The sequence below is a fragment of the Gekko japonicus genome, unplaced genomic scaffold (genome assembly GCF_001447785.1).
Source record: "Gekko japonicus isolate JY-2015 unplaced genomic scaffold, Gekko_japonicus_V1.1 scaffold2682, whole genome shotgun sequence".
Classification (NCBI taxonomy): Eukaryota; Metazoa; Chordata; class Lepidosauria; order Squamata; family Gekkonidae; genus Gekko; species Gekko japonicus.
The window spans coordinates 188159-206264 of record NW_015168735.1 but is presented as its reverse complement, the minus strand read 5'-3'; the positions used below and the strand labels follow the sequence as shown (position 1 = coordinate 206264).

The window sequence follows — 18106 nt, the reverse complement described above, 5'->3', positions numbered from 1 at the left end:
GGAGTGGTATCATACCAGGTCGTGCACCAAGAAGACCAGTAGAAGGCGCCTGAAGCCCTATCACTGGACTAGGTGTAGCTCCTTGAGTACCTAGACATTAAAAGAAATAAAATTAGATGTAAAACAGTGCTAAACACATTCAGAAACATGGTTGTCTCAAGAAAATTATCAGATTTGCTTGAATATGTGATCTTCCTAAACCTACAATCCCACAACGGTTTTCTGAACACTAAAGGCAAATGACATTCCTAACTGCATTGAAACTATTATTCTGTACGTTGTGATATTACTAAAATTTCATAGGATGACTTGTAACTTTCTCAGCCCAGTTACCTTTGCACAGCTGCCACCAACACATTTCACATTCAGTAAGACACTGAGCTGCAGACCGGAAGGTCTGTAGTTCGGCAGTTCGAGACCTAGTGCTGCATAACAGAGTGAGCTCCCATCTCTGGCCCCAGCTCCTGCCAACCTAGCAGTTCAAAAGTAAGAAATTGCAAATAGATGAATAGGTACCACTTTAGTGGGAAGGTAACAGCATTCCATGTGCCTCAGCATTTAGTCACACCAGCCACATGACCATGGAAATGTCTTTGGACAGCACTGGCTCTTCAGCTTGGAAGCGGAGATGAGCACCGCCCTCTAGAGTCAGATTTGACTACCTTTCAAGCAAGGGAAACCTTTACCTAAGTGGGCATAGTTTAAACTAATTAGACACTGAGTACAATCTACACTTAAGCAGTTTTAAGCCCCACTGATATCAACATGCTCAAATTTCCTGCCAAAATCAGTGGGATTTGTAGGGGTCAACGCTGGCTGGATTGTGTACAGTACAATTAGAAGGCAACCAAGGAAGAGTGGTGTTAGTTCAATCCAAGTATAAATGTCTTAGTCCAAAGTAATCTTTCTAAGATTTTGTCTAAAAAGTATTTGTTATGCTACAGATTTAGTATAACAAAGCTAAAGCACTCAAATCCAACAGCTCTTAACATATACCTGAATGAAGAAACACAAATCCTCAATATGCACACTGTCTTACAAACTATGGCAAAACTCAAACACACATTGCATACAGCCTACCCTACATAAATCTCTGAAATATAGATTATGAAGCTTCATACTAAAAAGCTAGTCTCAACACATTTGGGAGAAGAAAATTACAAATTTTCAAACGCAAATGGACATGTTCATAAAAACCACCAATAAGTTTAAGATAAACTTGCTTTTCTGATAATGTGGTTTTCAAACACTTGATTATTTCTTAACCTATAATGATGACTAGTGATTCATACAAGGGCACGTTTTCAGTTTTAACACACAGTTGTGAAGAAATTTCCACCAGGATTGCCCCTACAATGCACTATCCATACATCTGATAGTCATTCCTGCAATTAACGACCTAGTATTAGGTATGCCTGCTTGTGATTTATCTGGCAGTGTAAACAAATGCAGGAAGTGTTTCAGAATGGATTTGGGCCTCCTGAAAGTGGAACAGAAAGTGGGGGACTGCAGCTCAAGAGGAAATCTGCAGACTCATCTTTTTGTTTGAGCTCTTCCATCAACAGAGCACGCACACGTGGGTAAAAACTTGATTTCCACTTATCCTTCATCCTGTGCTAGTCATAATGCATTCCACTCTTCCTGAGGGTACCTCAAAAACATCTTTTCAGGGGAGGGCAGGAGGAGGAAAGCGAGGAAATCCATTCCATGAACTCATTCCATTCAAAATTCATTATTCAGGGAAGGAATCTGTATCATGCCATCTCCAAAGTACCCAACAAAGACGGATGTGGTTCTGCAATTGGAGTAACCATGACTCTTGCTGCCATGACTGGGTGTTGATATTAAGCATAGGCTGCAGAATGTTTACAAACACACATTTCACCTTTTAAGTGTTCAGCAAAAGGAGATGTGGTTCAAAAATATTCTGTACTATTTGAAGCACCTCTTCATATTATATGAAGTAATGAAACAAGTTAAGACTTGAAAATTGCTAATGGTATTAAATTTAAAGTCCAAGTGAAACCAATAAAGCTACCATATAACCATGTAACTTTCTGGAGTGAAGACATCATAGTTAGAATTAATAGCTAAAGTTAGTTTTTGGCCAAAGGATAAAAAGGCAACAGGTGTGTCCCTTTCATTTTCACTCTCCTCATCTAAGAAAAGGGAAATTCAGCACGTCCATGACATTAAGAATACATTCACCCATTTTACAACAGGATTATGAGTACCTAAAATCAGAAGTTTAGGGAAGAATTGGCATTGCAAAAGATATACCCAACAAAATTTAATCAAGTATAAGCCACAGTTAAGCCAAACTGGACAACTGTATGACCTGGCACTGCCTTACATCAAAGAGCAAGACTTTAACAACAGACATTTAAATATTTTAAAAGTTAAATTTATTTCCTGTAGCTTGAAACATCATCATACAAAAGCAAAAGTATCTTAAGAGGGTTTTAATGACAGATTAACCAATGGAACATCATGTCAAATATATACAAAAATGGTATGAGAAAGTCAAAATGTTCTCCCAGGGGTCGTTTTGTAGAAAAAGAGCTAGGGGAACTCATTAGCATAACTCATTAGCATATGCCACACCCCCTGACATCACCGAAAGTGTGTCATAAGGCCACACCCCCTGACATCACTGGAAGTGTGTCATAAGGCCACACACCCCGCCCCCAACGGTCCTGGCTGCCACCGCCGGCCTTGCAGCTCCACTCCCGAGCCCCATGAGGGGCCCGACGGTGGACCTGCAAGGCCGGCGGGAGTGCAAGGAAGCCCCGCGAAGGCCCTCCCTGGTCCCAGGCAGGCAGGGGTGGGGAGAGGCAGGGAGGAAGCAACTTACCCTCCCTCTTCTCCTGCCTCCTCCTGGCTGAATGAGGGCCGGAAGCGGGGCGGCCAGAAGCAGGGGGCGGGGCTTCGTCATGTGCTCCCCCGTACCTCACCCGGGGGAACTGTAATCCCCCGCGATCCCCCCCGAAATGACCTCTGTGTTCTCCTATGGCTTTCTAGCAGCCATGACCTGCTGCCATTTATCACCCTAGCTCCCAGGTTTCATCCAAACTATGAAATGAAATGTAATAACCCAAACTTCAGCTCCGTGATGCCTTTTTTCAGATAGTGACCAGAACTGTACACAGAATTCCAAATGAGGCCACACCATCGATCTATACAGGGGCATTATAATATTGGCCGTTTTATTTTCATACCCTTTCTTAATAATCACTAACAGAGTTTGCCTTTTTCATTGCTGCAGCACACTGAGTCGATAGTTTCATTGACCTATCTACTACAACCCCAAGATCTTTTCCCCTCTCAGTCTCTGCAAGTCCAGACCTCATTAGCTTATACCTGAAATTGGGATTTTTTGTCCCAACGTGCATCGCTTTACACTTACCAATATTAAATTTCATTTGTCACATTGTCACCCACTCACCCAATTTGTGGAGGTCCTCTTGGAGCTCTTCACAGTGATCCTTGGTTTTCACCACCCTGAATAATTTTGTGTCATCTGCAAATGTCACCAATACACTACCGACCCCTAGTTCCAGATCATTTATGAACAAATTTAGTAGTACTGGCCCCAATACTGATCCTTGTGGGACCCCACTGCTTATTTCTCTCCATTGTGAGAACTGTTCATTTATTTCTACTCTTTGCTTCCTGTCATTTAACCAGTTTTTAATCAATAGGAGAACCCATCCTCTTATCCTATGACTGCTAAGTTTACTCAGGAGTCTTTGGTGAGGTACTTTGTCAAAAGCTTTTTGAAAGCCCAAGTACTGAGTCACCGTTGTCTACATGCTTGTTCACTTTCTCAAACAACTCCAAAAGGCTGGTGAGGCAGGACTTCCCTTTGCAGAAGCTGTGCTGATTTCCCCTTGTTAGGTTTTGTTTCTCTATGTGCCTAATAATTCTATCTTTGATTACAGTTTTTACTAGTTTGCTTGGGACAGATGTTATGCTGACTGGCCTATAATTTCCTAGTTAACCTCTGGACCCCTTTTTAAAAACTGGTGTAACATTTGCTACTCTTCATTCTTCTGGTAACAGCTGCTAAATTTAGTGATAGGTTACATATATTTATTTACTTTATTATATTAGGTATTTATACCTCCCTCCCAGCAAGCTGTTAGTATGGGTTAGTAGATCAACTATCTCACATTTGTGTTCCCTTTCAGGGCTATGCCATCCGGATCTGGAGAATTACTGGTTTTTAATTTCCCCAATAGGTCTAGAACTTCATCTTTCATCACCTCAATTTGACTCAGTTCTTCACTCAATGGCTGTGGCATGGGTATGTGCCCCACACATTCCATAGTGAACACAGAAGCAAAAAATTCAATGAGCTTCTCTGCTATCTCCCCATCATCCATTAGTAATCCCTTTATCCAACGATGTGCAAGCAGCAACATAGACTTGCACTGTTCCATCTGTACAATATCTTGTGCAACACCATAACCCTTTCCTCCTTATGTATTACAGTGCCTAGAATCTGGTCACACAAGATCTTGTGCAAGCAGAAACACAAGTGGTAAGTTTAATTTAATGTAAGCCACGTCTTTTTCTTGCATTTTCACCTGGGCAAGAGTTTTAGCACAAGCACAAATTTTGTACCAAATTCAACCCAATATCCCTCTTCTTACTCTTCATTCTGTTCAAATAGACAATAAAAGGTTTTGATCTTTCCACAAACACCGACTTGCACAGATTCACTATCTTTTCATTAATGTAATAAACCAACATTTTCTAAGCCAAATGTTCACTTATGGTATTGCTTTCTGTTTCCAATATTTTGCTAAAAGTAATCTGGTTTCCATAATTGTATTCTCCTCAATGAATAACCATATTACTTTTCTAACTTTTTTTCCAGCAGACCAAATAATATCAACATTAAACTACAGGGGACTGTATGCATCAATATTTCACCTTCAATTCTACATACATTGTGCCAGTACTTTATCATAGAGCAGTCCCACAATATTAGAGTGAGTACATTCTCACACCAATCAAAACTGGACTTAGGAAATGTAAAAATTCCATCAGGAATAAAACTCCATCTACACGCAAGTTTCAGACTGTTCTTTCCACATCACAGGAAGTGTTCAGAATGTCCTTATAGATTTTCAACAAGGTTTGATTTAGGAGTTCCAAGTCCAGTTGCCATTTAGTTTTGTTCTGAGTGCATTTTTGCCAACATGACTTTCAAGTTTGTAGTCTGAACCATTTTTCTTTCAAAAATTGTTTAATGGTTTAAAATATCAACCTGGGATATTTATGCAAATATTTTCAATAAAACTATTTGAATAAACTGATGTCTTACCAGAACACTGTCATCCATTTCTGGTCTAATTTCTTGCTTTAGGCTCGTTTTTGTGAAAACTAGGAATATACTTAATCTGGTTTCTGCTAAATTTGTAAAAGTCCCTGCTCTCCTTCCCTAAATAAATTATTTATTAAATATCAAGAGCACAATTGCAGACAATCCTGGGATTAACTGTTTCCTAAATTGTCCCATGTAGCAATCAATGCCATTCTCATGATTTGTTCTTGTAACAATCTTATGTCATTCTGATTTCCCCTGTCATATCCATGCTGCTAAGGCTCATTAAAATGTGTTTGTTTTACATTCCAAGCCATCTATTTCTGGTTGAGCAGTATAAGTATCAATCTAGAGACACAACACTATTTTTGAATACAGGGCACTGCTAAACTGCCTTTACTGCTCACAGCCTGAGTCACTGTACTATTAATTTTGCTTTTAAAAAAATTCCAACTAAATCGATCAAGTAGTTCCTGTATTTTATTCAATACAGAGTAGAGATAAGGCCATGAACACAACAACAACAAAGAAATATTTGTTAATGTTTTGATGTTCAAAACTGCTATCCAGCTTCACCAAGAAATTTTCAGCTGGATCCATATTTTTGGGTTTCCTGCTTTTTCTATAATTGGTATAATATGATCTATAACAAATATTACAAATGTCTAGTAAAGGTTATGTGATGATGATAATAAGCAAATATTCTACCTTTTTCAGAAAATCAAAAACCTAGATATGTACTATTTCAGGAGTTCCAGTAGCCTTGTTCACATTATAGTGAACATGTGCATGCTAGGTACATATGTTTGTAAGATAAAGCCAATGTGCATTCACTTTACAAATGGTACTGGGAACCAATACCTGGATAAATGTATCTTCAATCAAATGTTCAGGTGTATTTGCATTGAATATAACATGATAATTATTCAATGCACATATAAACAATCAAATGTACACTGTATGATTGATTAATATTTATATAGTGACCAATAAAATAGTCTTCAATGAGCTTGATAGCACCAGAATCTGATGCCATTTATCATCCCTGCTCCCAGGTAAATGTAATAATCCAAGCGTAATATGCATTTTCCAGTGTAGTCTTATTTTCATAACACTAACTATAAACAAAATCTTTCTGAGGACAAGGCTATCCTCTAGCTATTACCATGTTACATATAAATGACACCTATGTTTATTTCTTCTTCAAATATATATCTTGTGCGTACATGCGTGTCTTCAACTGAATGCCCACTTTTGGAGGGAAACATGCATTTCCCCATACAGTGATGTGTACAATTTGTTACATAATCACTAGCAAGAAAACCATAAACCTCCCCATATTACTGTTAAAAATCTTCAAAAATTGTGTTTATAGACATATTTATAGATGTTTACAAATTTATATTACCCTTCTTTCTGGGATCATGAAAAACTCTTCAATTTCTTTGTACCATTTTCCTAAGTTAAACTGACTCCATTAATTTATTTCTTGTATTTGATTACTGGCATTACTGGCATATGTAAAACCACTTTCAACCAATATAAATCTGATTTCTCAGTACTAAAAATTATGATCTCTTTCACTCAGAAAACAGATTATTTTGTACTCCAGGTAGTTCATGGAACTGTAGCACTTCAGAATATGGTGGGGGAACAACATTTAAAAGCACTTCCTGTCAACACTGCCTTCTTTAGGAAAGTTTATGATAATTCCTAACAAATGCTGAGAACTTGGAACAATCTTAAGAACTTGTGAGTCACTTCTCACAATACAGATCTACTGTGGGAAGGGGGGATCCGTATATATAAAGCAGCTGTAGGGAGTTTGTCAGTCTGGTGCAATGGTTACAGACTAGGATCTGGAAAACAAAGTATTAATTTTATTAATATATCTGCAAGGTGTCTAGAAAGGAACGGCATGTAAAATATAAATAATCCTAGGTATATTCATTTTGAGTATATTCACTTTACCCCATGCTGAAATCAAAAACACTACAGAATAAGCCATTGCTGATTGAGGTTTCCTGGAGCAAATCTCTTGTAGCCATTTCTATGAACTGACCAGATACTGGGTACTGCAATGATATAATACCACTTGTAACCTGAAAGCACACATACTCTGCCAATAAATATTAATCTGCCACCTTCTCTCTTTCATCATTCCTGTTCACTGGCCATTGCAGAATAAACTGTTTCATACAGCAATACTCCATACATACAGGGTGTTTGAATTATGCTGCTGAATTTTACAAAACAAGGTTAATTATTGACATATGGTTATTTTGTTATTTAATGTGACTACTTTGAAGATGCCTTCAGCACAGGAACTGTGGATGGGAGACCTCCAAGGAATACCAGGGCCGGAACACAGAGGCAGGCAATAGTAAGCTACCTCTATGAAATGTCCAATCCCCGCTAGGGGTAACCAGTAGTCAACCATGACTTCCAGGCATGCACGCAAGGGCGCGCACACACACTACTCACTCCCCCCCCCAAAGGACAACTGAGCAAGATCCTATATCCATTCTGTAATTTCAGTCTTGGTTGATAATTGTAAAACACTTTGAAGACTTGTAGCCAGCCTCACAAACTTGTGAACACTGATGTGCATTTGCTTTCCATTTGTAAATGAACAGATACATGATTTTACATAAGTAACACAGCACTTTCTGCATTTCCCAATGAAGTGCTATATTTTGTATAGAAATAAAAAGGTGTAACTCCCAGCAACATTTTAAAGGTCTTTGTCATTGTGTTGTGAAGATATGATACTCAGGTACTTTGATACATTTCACAGAAGAGAAAGCCTATTCCTCTCCCCCATTACTTACTCAAATACTTCATGTTGTCAATTTCTGGACTTTTTCCATTCTTCAGTCATCACACAGGGTGTCATTCTGCGCATTCATGTCAAACCCTCCCCCCCAAGCTTCCAACTGTGGTGTTAATATTTTTGTATGTTTGTTAAGTTTGAGTACTCAAGTGCCCTACTGTACAGGCATTAGTTGTATGTATTTATGAGGTCTTCCTTTAGGCCATTCATGTGTATTTTAAAAAATATAGAGCAAAGAAAACAGCTATGCAACCCCCTGCCCAGTTAACACAACATACTATTTTGGTGGGGCAGACTGGATAAAAATGCTAATGCGACAGAAAAATCACTTCCATTGACTGAAGAGCAAATTTGCTAAAATTACAAAATGCAGGAGCTGTAGTTCTAGAACACTTTTGGGTAACCACAGAAGTAAGCTCTTGTAAAACACAACAAAGAGCAAATTCTCAGAGTGATACAGAAATTGAGACGTATAATAAAAGTACTCAAAATAGAGGGATCAATATATTCTACTGCAATCAACTTCGTTACTACTCAATTATTTCCTTTCTCAATTTTTTGCTGTTGTTTCCCCCCATAATTCCTTGTTCTTTAGACACATGTGTTAGCATAAGCTGTAATAGATATTATTGAGAACCCACAAACAATTTACATAGTCATATAATATTGCTCAAACTGGAAACATGATTCTAATAAAAATTCAGGTATAACTAAGGTGATTTCAAAAATCCAGTTCTTTGCAATGGATAACCACCTATCTATTTGAGTTGCAATAGGCCAAACTCTCCTGATTAAATTAATCTACATTTTTACTGCACAGACAAAATTGTTAAGATTTATAAACAGTTACAATTTCAGTTGCTCAAATGTGGATTCTCATTCTGATGCACAGACCTAGTTTTAGAGATGACCTTCAAAAAGAAAGAATCTTCAAGAAGTTAATGGTTATTCATTTTATTATTGAAATAAATTGCCAGAGGTCAAAAAGTGTTAAGGAGATGGACAAAATGTCAAACCTACAGAAACAAAACTCCTTTCACATATGCATCTTTTAAATACTGATACTGAAAGCATCAGAGTTAGTAACAGGACCAAGCCGCAGTCATTTAAATTTTAAACTGTCATCTTGACCGTAAGAAACCGTATTTGTAACTAGGTACTGCATCCACATGCACAGGGTAAGTGCTCGGAGGGACTGAAGAGAACAGGAAGCTCTTCCGCGTGCTGGGCTGTGTCTATGCAATTTCATGGGAGGGAGAAGCGGCACATAATGTGGTAATCAGTGGAGAATTCAGCTTCCTCAGCTGCAAACTGTCTAGCCCCCTTTTGGCTGCTTGTGTCATAATTAACACAACTGAAATTGCAAAGGAAAATAAATTATACAAATTTTCTTTATTTGTATAATTTATACAGGCTGCAAAATTTTGATTCCCTGGCCACAAAATGCTCATTATTTTAGGACAAAGTAAACACATATGGCTGTTTTACATATAGAAAAATGTAATGCTGGAAACTTAAGTTGGTTTAAATTTCATTTTAAAACTACACCAGGCAAGTATTCACTGATTTATACACAGTGCAATCCTGAAAACACTTTCCTGCAAGTAAGCCCCACTGAACAGACCTGATAGGATTCTGAGTTGATCAGTTTAGAATTGCTTTCTTAATCTAATAAAATCAAGTCAGTTGTGATATCCCTCTGTATGCACAAAAATATTGCCCTTTAAAGTTAATACATGATCACCTCCATTTAGAAGTTACAAGGGAATCAGTAATCCACAGATGTTTTCCAGAACTATATCCATGAACTGGGCTTGTCATGTATCTAAAATCCTCTCATTTATGCATCCTGAAAGTACTGTAATAAGCATGAGACAGGGCAGAACTCCGCAAATCCACAATCTGCAAATGTTAGAACAGGTCTGCATAGACCATTTCTGAAATATTCCAAACCAATATTAGACAACTAAGCATTCTTCTCAGGATAAGCCTCTTCATTTTGCACTTCACTGTGCGGATACATTCTCCTATGTTGTTCATAATTCCCCCCAAGATATTTGGACAGCTTCAAGACTCAGGAAAATTTACAAAAAACTGATTACATAAATTTTATTATTTAGATGCAACACATTTGTTCTCGTGCTATTTAAAACCACTGCAACTTTAAACATTTGAGAAAGCTTTTATTTGAAGTAACCGCATATTATTAGTTCAACTTTCCCAGCCTTTGAACAGAAGATGTACACAAGTTCAGAGATTATGATTCTGTACAGCTGTCTATACCAGAAAGGAACCAAACTCTTGGCTGCCTGTGAGGGACTGTAACATCCACTGCTACACCTGCGTGGATTCAGACATTTTGTTAGGGATGCTGCCAAGAAACCAGTTCCTACCTCTTATGACTGTGGCACTGCCACACTGCAAGTCCTCAACAGGGATATGCATTTATCCTGATTGTTATTTGGTTTCTCAAGGTATCAGTAAATGGGTTTCAGAAATATTCAGATATATTTTGGGCCAATCTTTTAAGGCTCCTAGGCCTGTTTCTCTTCCATTGCACGGCCCTCCATGGCTCTCTGAGCATGGAAAAAGAGGATAAAAAACAGGCTTGCAGCTTGACTCCATTCCAGGGCTATATTTTTGAGGAGTGCTGCGGCTTGCTGTTTGCTGCTGTGGTATGAACATTTGATTTCTGCTGCTAGCTACCTGAGCAGAAAATAGCCAATGACAACCATTATATATTTACAAAAGAAAAATCACTCTTTAAAAAATTTTCAACAAAAATAGATAAATATTAACACATTTCTGTACATTCACATAAGAATAAACATCAAAAAATGATTCCACAATGTTGACAAGCACAGTCCAATAATCTAAAGTTCTTCTCTACTGCAGGAGTCTGCCTGGTCCTCTTCACCTCAAGCGTCATCCAATGCAAATAAAGTGCAACAAACAATATATCTTCTTTGTGTTTTTCTTGTACTAGTATTGGATTGGAGACAAATAGCAAAAAAGGTCACGACCCTGCAGACAGGCTTGCTCAAACACCTGTTTCAACAGACTTCCTCACTCAGAGCAGAATACGTGTAGACTCAGTGAAACTTTTCCTGCTCAGCATTCATCTCTGTATGCTGTCTCTCTACATAATGCTCACACTCAGTGAAATCTTCTCTTGTTCATCTTCCTCTCTGTAAGCTTTTTCTAAAAGGCTTGGATAATTCCTAGACTCTGTGCAGTGATGTCTAGTGTAGCAGCTACCTTACTTTGGTGAAATGGTCTAGCACAGGTGTCAAACTCATTTGTTACGAGGGTGCAATCTAACATAAATGTCACTTTGTCGGGCCAGACCATGTGTGCAATAAATGTAATGCCTGATACTGGAGATATAAACTGTATAAAAGACAGCAGCTGGTAAGCTCCGAGTTGGTGCATCCTCACTGCAAGGCCCCATGGGTCAAAGGAAAACTCATATGGGCAGACTGGATAACCAGCGGTGCAGCACTGGGCAGACACTCCCACGCTGCTTAACTGCTGCAGACGAGGTTGTTCTACCATGTTGAAGCCCACAATCAGAGTGGCTCTGCCCACTCCCCCCTGAGCAGTCTCCTGTTGCACTAGTTGCTCACTAGTTGCTTGCACTAGTTGCTCACGGGCCACATAAGAGCCCTGGATGGGCTGGTTCTGGCCCCCGGGCCGTATGTTTGACACCCCAGTAGAGGGACTGAATGAGCAATAGGAGAGAAGTGCAGCAGGGTCCTGGGGGGAAAGGCTATAAGGAAGAGTTGTATGCTGGAAGGGAGGGATTTGGCTTTCCACGCACCTGTGCAGAGGACTGCTCCACAGCAGTCTTCTACCACCTGTCCTTTGGTTTGGTTGATGTTATGAAGAGGCCTTCCAAAGCCCTGTTCATTGAGACTGTGGCTGGAACTCCACCAGCAAAGAGGAAAATACTCAGGATAATATTGATGGGAGCGTAATAGAACTTGGGAGCGAAGGCACGATGGTGACTGAGGGCCATATGTGGTGTCTCAGGGGTTGAAGGAGGTGAGGGTTACTGGAGAGGGAAACACATTATAGCTGTCTATATGCCAATGCTAGAAGTCTCTGAGCCAAGATGGGGAAGCTGGAGTGCTTGGTGTTCAATGACAGTTTAGATATAGTAGGTATCTCAGAAACGTGGTTGAATGGGGAGGATCTATGGGATACGGTCATTCCTGGGTATAAGATTTATAGGCAGGACAGGGAGGGATGAGTTGCTGGTGTTGCACTGTACATTAAAGAGGGCACAGAATCAAATAAGTTAGAAAACATCAGGGGAATTAACTTCCCAACAGAAGCAATATGGGTGGAAATACTGGGCCCTAAGGGTTACTAAAATTAGGGCTGTACTATCTATCACCCACCTGATCAAGCCCTTGAGTCTGATCTTGAGATGTAGAAGGAAATAATGGAGGTGTCTAAAACATATGTTATTATACTGGGAGACTTTAACTACCCTCACATTGACTAGGTAAATGTGTGCTCAACTCATGCTGTAGGAATGAGATTCCTAGACATCATAAATGACTGTGCACTGGAACAGCTGGTCACAGAACCAACCAGAAGGGTAGTGATCTTGGACTTGGTTCTGAGCAGGTCTCACAATCTGGTGAGAGATATAGAGGTAGTTATACCATTTGGGAACAGTGACCACAATGCTATCAAGTTCAGCATTCAGGTCAATAGAAAGTTACCTCTAAAGTCCAAAACAGTAACATTTGATTTCAAAAGAGGGAATGTTACAAAAACGAGAGGAATACTGAAAAGAATGCTAAACGGGAAACACAAATAGAATGCATTCCACAGGTTAGGAAAGGCACTGCCAAGTCTAAAAGAAGACCTGTGTAGTTAACACCACAAGTCAAGGAAACGATAAAAAGTAGAGGCCACAGCCACTTTTTTCAGGAAGGGACTCTGAAGAACTGAGCCAAATTGAGGTGACCAGAGATGGAATTCTAGACCTAATAAGGAAATTAAAAACCGATAAATCCTGATGGCATACACCAGAGGGTTTTTAAGGAACTCAGATATGAGACTGTTGATCTACTAACCTGCATATGTAACCTATCACTAAATTCAGCCACTGTACCAGAAGACTGCAGAGTAGCAAATGTGATGCCAATTTTTAAAAAGGGATCCAGAAGGGGAACCAGGAAACTACAGCCCAGTAAACCTAACGTCTGTACCAGGCAAGTAGAAGAAGAGAAGAGATTGGATTTATACCCCACCCTTCACTACCCAAAGGAGTCTCAGAGCGGCTTACAAACTCCTTTCCCTTCCCCTCCCCACAACAGACGCCCCGTGAGGTAGGTGGGGCTGAAAGAGCTCTGACAGAAACTGCTCTTTTCAAGAACACCTCTGACAGAACTATGGCTTGCCCAAGGTCATCCAGCAGATGCAAGTGGAGGAGTGGGGAATCAAACCCAGTTCTCCCAGATTAGAGTCTGCGCACTTAACCACCACACCGAGCTGGCAAATCCCAACTCCCAAGTATAGGCTATTGGGGTCTGAATTTGCTAAGACTGAGAGGGAAAAAGATCTTGGGGTTGCAGTGGATAGCTCAATGAAAGTGTCAACCCAGTGTGGTGTAGTGGTGAAAGACATACTCTATATTTGGAATTATTAGAAAAGAGATTGAGAATAAAACAGCCAATATTGTAATTCCCTTGCATAGATCTATGGTGCAGCCTCATTTGGAATATTGTGTACAGTTCTGGTCACTGTATCTCCAAAAGGACATTGCCATGCTGGAAAAAGTATAGAGGAGGGCAACCAAGATGATTAGGGGGTTGAAGCAACTTACCTATGAGGAGAGTCTGAAGACTTTTCAGTTTAGAAGAGAGACGACTAAGGGGACACATTATAAAATTATGCTTGGGGTGGAGAGAGCTGACACAGACATTTTTCTCTCTCTCTCCCAAAATACTAGAACTTGAGGGCATCCACTGAAACTGATGGGCAGTTAGTTCAGGATGGACAAAAGGAAATACTACTTTACACAGATAGTGATTATAATATGGAATTTGCTGCCAGAGGATGTAGTGATGGCTACAGGAATAAACAGCTTTAAAACAGGTTAGATAGATTCATGGAGGATAAGTCTGTCAATAGCTATTAGCCAAGGTGACTAAGGGGAACCTCCACATTCAGAGGCACTAAGCCTCTGAATCCCAGAGCTAGGAGGCAACATCAGGGGAAGGCCTTGGCCTCTCTGCCCTGTTATTGGCCATCCAGAGGAACTGGTTGACCACTGTGTGAGACTGGATGCTGGACTGGATGGGCCACTGGTCTGATCCAGCAGAGCTCTTCTTATGTTCTTAGGAAACAATTGAGGTAAAGCAGGATGGCTGGGGACCCCTTCAGGGACCTGTGAACGTGTACCCCTTTATCTAATTTGCTTGGAACTTTTTTTGGGAGGGATCTTCAGTGGACAGGCAGGACTAGGTGCCCTGGAATCTTAGTGTCGTTTGTTGGGGAAAAGCTACCTTATTCCCCCAGAAAGCGTTCCCCCCAGGGAATAATGGACACCAAAATTTCTGGAATTCCAAAAAGCAGTATTGAGGACCCAAATAATCCAGAATATAGGTATGGAAACTCTTCCTGAAATCCAAATCCCCAGTGCACATCTCTAGTCCTAATGCTAGTGAAATCTGTGGGCTTCTAGAAGGTGCTCCACTAGCATAGGGGCAGCATGCATCTGTCTTGCATATATTGTTACTCATGGGCATTATGGCTGTAATACACCATCCCTATCCACACAATCAGTTTTGTAAAATCCAAAACCAGCCTGAGGTAAGTGGATCACTTAAGTATGCAAAACGTCATACCAGCAATGGAGGTGAGATGGTAAGACAGTAAAAGCAGGTTGCTTACCAGTAACTGGTGATCTTCGAGTGGTCATCTGTGCATTCACACCAATGGGATTCAGTGCGCACACGCTGGATCGACCGGTGCTGTAGCAAGCTCTTTTAACCGATTTTCGCGCCCAGTCCCCATGGCATGCGCAGGAACCCCACTGCGCATGCCCAGAGGGGGTGGGCACGGACATCCCACCAGTTCCTACAAACCACCGCAAATCAACCCCTATTCCAAAATGTAGAAGCTGACAGCAGCAGGGAAGGAGGGCGGGTGGTGTGAATGCAGAGATGACGTGTCTGCGAAGTAGTGGCATGATCTGTTGAAGGGAGACCATGCGGAAGCAGTGGTAGGTTACGAAACGGTTCAGTTCTCTGAGGTCTAGTATGGGTCGAACGCCTCCGTCTCTCTTCGGGACAGTGAAGTAACGGGAGTAAAATCCCGTCCCCTGGAGGTGTGGTGGAACATGTTCGATGGCTCCCTTCTGCAGAAGGATGGACACCTCCTCGAGGAGAGGTGGGGAAGGGGGCGTGGTGATGACGACCGGAATATTGGGGTTCTGATGGAACTGGATTTTGTAACCTCGGGTCAAGACGGAAAGGACCCACTCATCTGAAGTGATGAGACGCCAGGCATGGATAAAAGGAAAAAGACGGGTATGAGCTGACTCGGTGGCAGGAAAGTCAAAAGCCCTGCTTGGAGGGCTTGGGCTGTTTGCTGTGGGAAGCCTGTTGTCCGGAACCGAACTTTGGTCTTTGGTAGGTTGGTTTTTGGCCTCCCGAAGATGTTCTTGGTCTCCACCTTGTGTCCGGAGACTGATGAGTTGGGGTGCATCTCTGCCAGGACCTGGACCAGGTGCGAGGGCGGTATTGTTGCCTCGCAGAGGATGAGACTCCCAGTGCTCGAGATGCTTTAATGCTCTTATCCAGTTCTTGTAGGGTAGAGTCAGTTGCTGCATTGAAAAGCCCCAGACCATCAAAGGGGGGTGTGTCTTCCACATATGATCTGGTGTCTAATGGGAGAGTGGTGTTGCGAAGCCAGGAATGTCTTCTGAGTGCTATCGCAGAGGTCATGGTTCTTAGAAGATGCCTCGAGGACATGTTTGGTAGTGTTGAGCTGTTGTTTTGCCAACACCATGCCTTCCTTTTGTAAGTGTCTGGCTGCCTGGAGTTTGTCTTCTGGTAGGTGGGTCAGAAGTTCAGAAAACCGTTCCCAGAGAGTATACTGGTACCGGTTCATACAGGCCAGGTAGTTAGTGGCCTTTACTCCCAATGCCCCTGTGGAATAGAAGCGCCTGCCGAATGCATCTAATTTTTTCCCTTCCTTATCCGAAGGTGTTGAGTGCATTTTCTTGGATTTTGACGAAGATGTTACAATCATGGAGTTTGGCTGAGGTTGTGAGAATAAAAACTAGGCCTCGGGCTCTTGGACCCTGTACATGTGGTCCAGTTTCCTTGTTGACACAGGAGTGGATGACGGTTTGAGCCATGGAGACTTTGCTGCCTGTAAAAGGACTGAGGACATAGGCAATGCTAAGGTGGAAGATGTATCCAGCTGTTGTTGTTCAGTTGCACAGTCGAGTCCGACTCTTTGCGACCCCATGGACCAGATCACGCCAGATCACGCCAGTATACAACATTGTATACTGAATCCGTTGCTTGCGGATTTTGTTGGACGACAGAGAGGCCTAAAGAGTGGGCCATTCTTTTAATTAAATCAGTGTACGAAGTGAGGTTGTCAGATGGAGATATAGGTAAATCCTCGGCGACATCCTGATTTGGAGATGCATGGTCAGGGGAGGTGTGAGCCTCAGAAGCCTCTGTATCTGAATCATCGTCAATAAAATCAGAAGAATCCTGTTGATCTGTGTGTTGTTCTGTGTGGTCCGAAGTATCTTGTTGGTACACTGTGGGTTTGGTTTGGGTGACAGGAACGACAGGTTTTGGTTCCACGGTGTGATGGGACGGCTCGACTGCAGGAGGACGTGATAGAGATGCTGAAGGCCTTGCCTTGAGAGGAGACCTAGACCTATGAGCAGAGCGAGAGGAATAGCGATTCCACTCAGAGTAGCCCGCAGGAGTCAGCCACGGCATGGATGGAGGATAAGCCCCATACAGGTAACGCAACTGTCTTTCATCCCACGCCATTGGTGGAGGGGGGGCATGAAGACTCTTGGGGAGCGACTTCTTGTCCGTGGACGTCTGGGAGACAAGGTGGTGTGTCTGCGGAGTCGTCCCCGTAGCTGCGGGTGTCGATATCGACAGCCTGAGTGTGCAGACGTGGAGGGTGACGCTGCATGTTAGGTAAAGTATATCAGTGCCGACGTGGATCGATGTTGGGGGTTTCCGATACTGTTGATGCCGACGAAGTTGAAGGAGCGGGGGAAAGCTCTGCACCCATTTGGTGACTGAGGAGCTTTGCCGTGTCGATGTCGGAGTAAGGAGGCTCCGCTTGGTGGACAGGGGAGTCCAATACATGGATGGTCGGTACTGGCGGAGGAACTTGGGCCTCCGATATCGATACTGCCGGTGGAGCGGGAGGCACTATAGGGGCATCACCCAGTGCAGGCACCGCTTCATTCCCCTTCTTCGCTGCCTTAAAGGACTTGGAGGTGCCCTTTTCCGAGGACTTATGTTCCGTACCTGCCTTAGCCATTTTCTTAATTGGCGTAGAGGCGGACGATCGTGTCTTCGATGTCGAGGGCTTCGGTATCGGGCGGTCGACATCGGAGGCAGGTCTCGATGCCAGAGCTGTCGACATGGACGGTCCCTCCTCCATCGCCGGGACAGAAGCAAGGGCGGACTCCAGCAGCGCTACTTTAAGGCGTGCCGCGTGGTTTTTTCTCGTCTGGTTGGAGAAGCGAGCACAGTGACGACAGGACTCTGGCTTGTGAGACTCTCCAAGACAAAAAATGCAGAGGGTGTGGCGATCTGGAGGAGCTAGGTTGCTACCACAGCGTCTGCATCGATTAAAAAATCCGCACTTCTTCTCCATAAGAAGAGAAGTGGCGGGGGGGGAACGGGTGGGGGGGGGGGGGGCCCAAGGCC

At 42.1% G+C, this 18106-nt stretch overlaps 1 protein-coding gene across 1 annotated transcript in view; it reads right to left on the bottom strand.

The window, feature by feature from the left end:
* The window catches only part of SCAF4 (SR-related CTD-associated factor 4), an 85016-nt gene that overhangs the window by 884 nt on the left and 66026 nt on the right, over positions 1-18106 (bottom strand). Inside the window, exon 20 of the mRNA XM_015415609.1 lies at positions 7-90. Coding sequence (XP_015271095.1) covers positions 7-90 — 84 coding nt within the window. The remainder of the gene's footprint in view (positions 1-6; positions 91-18106) is intronic.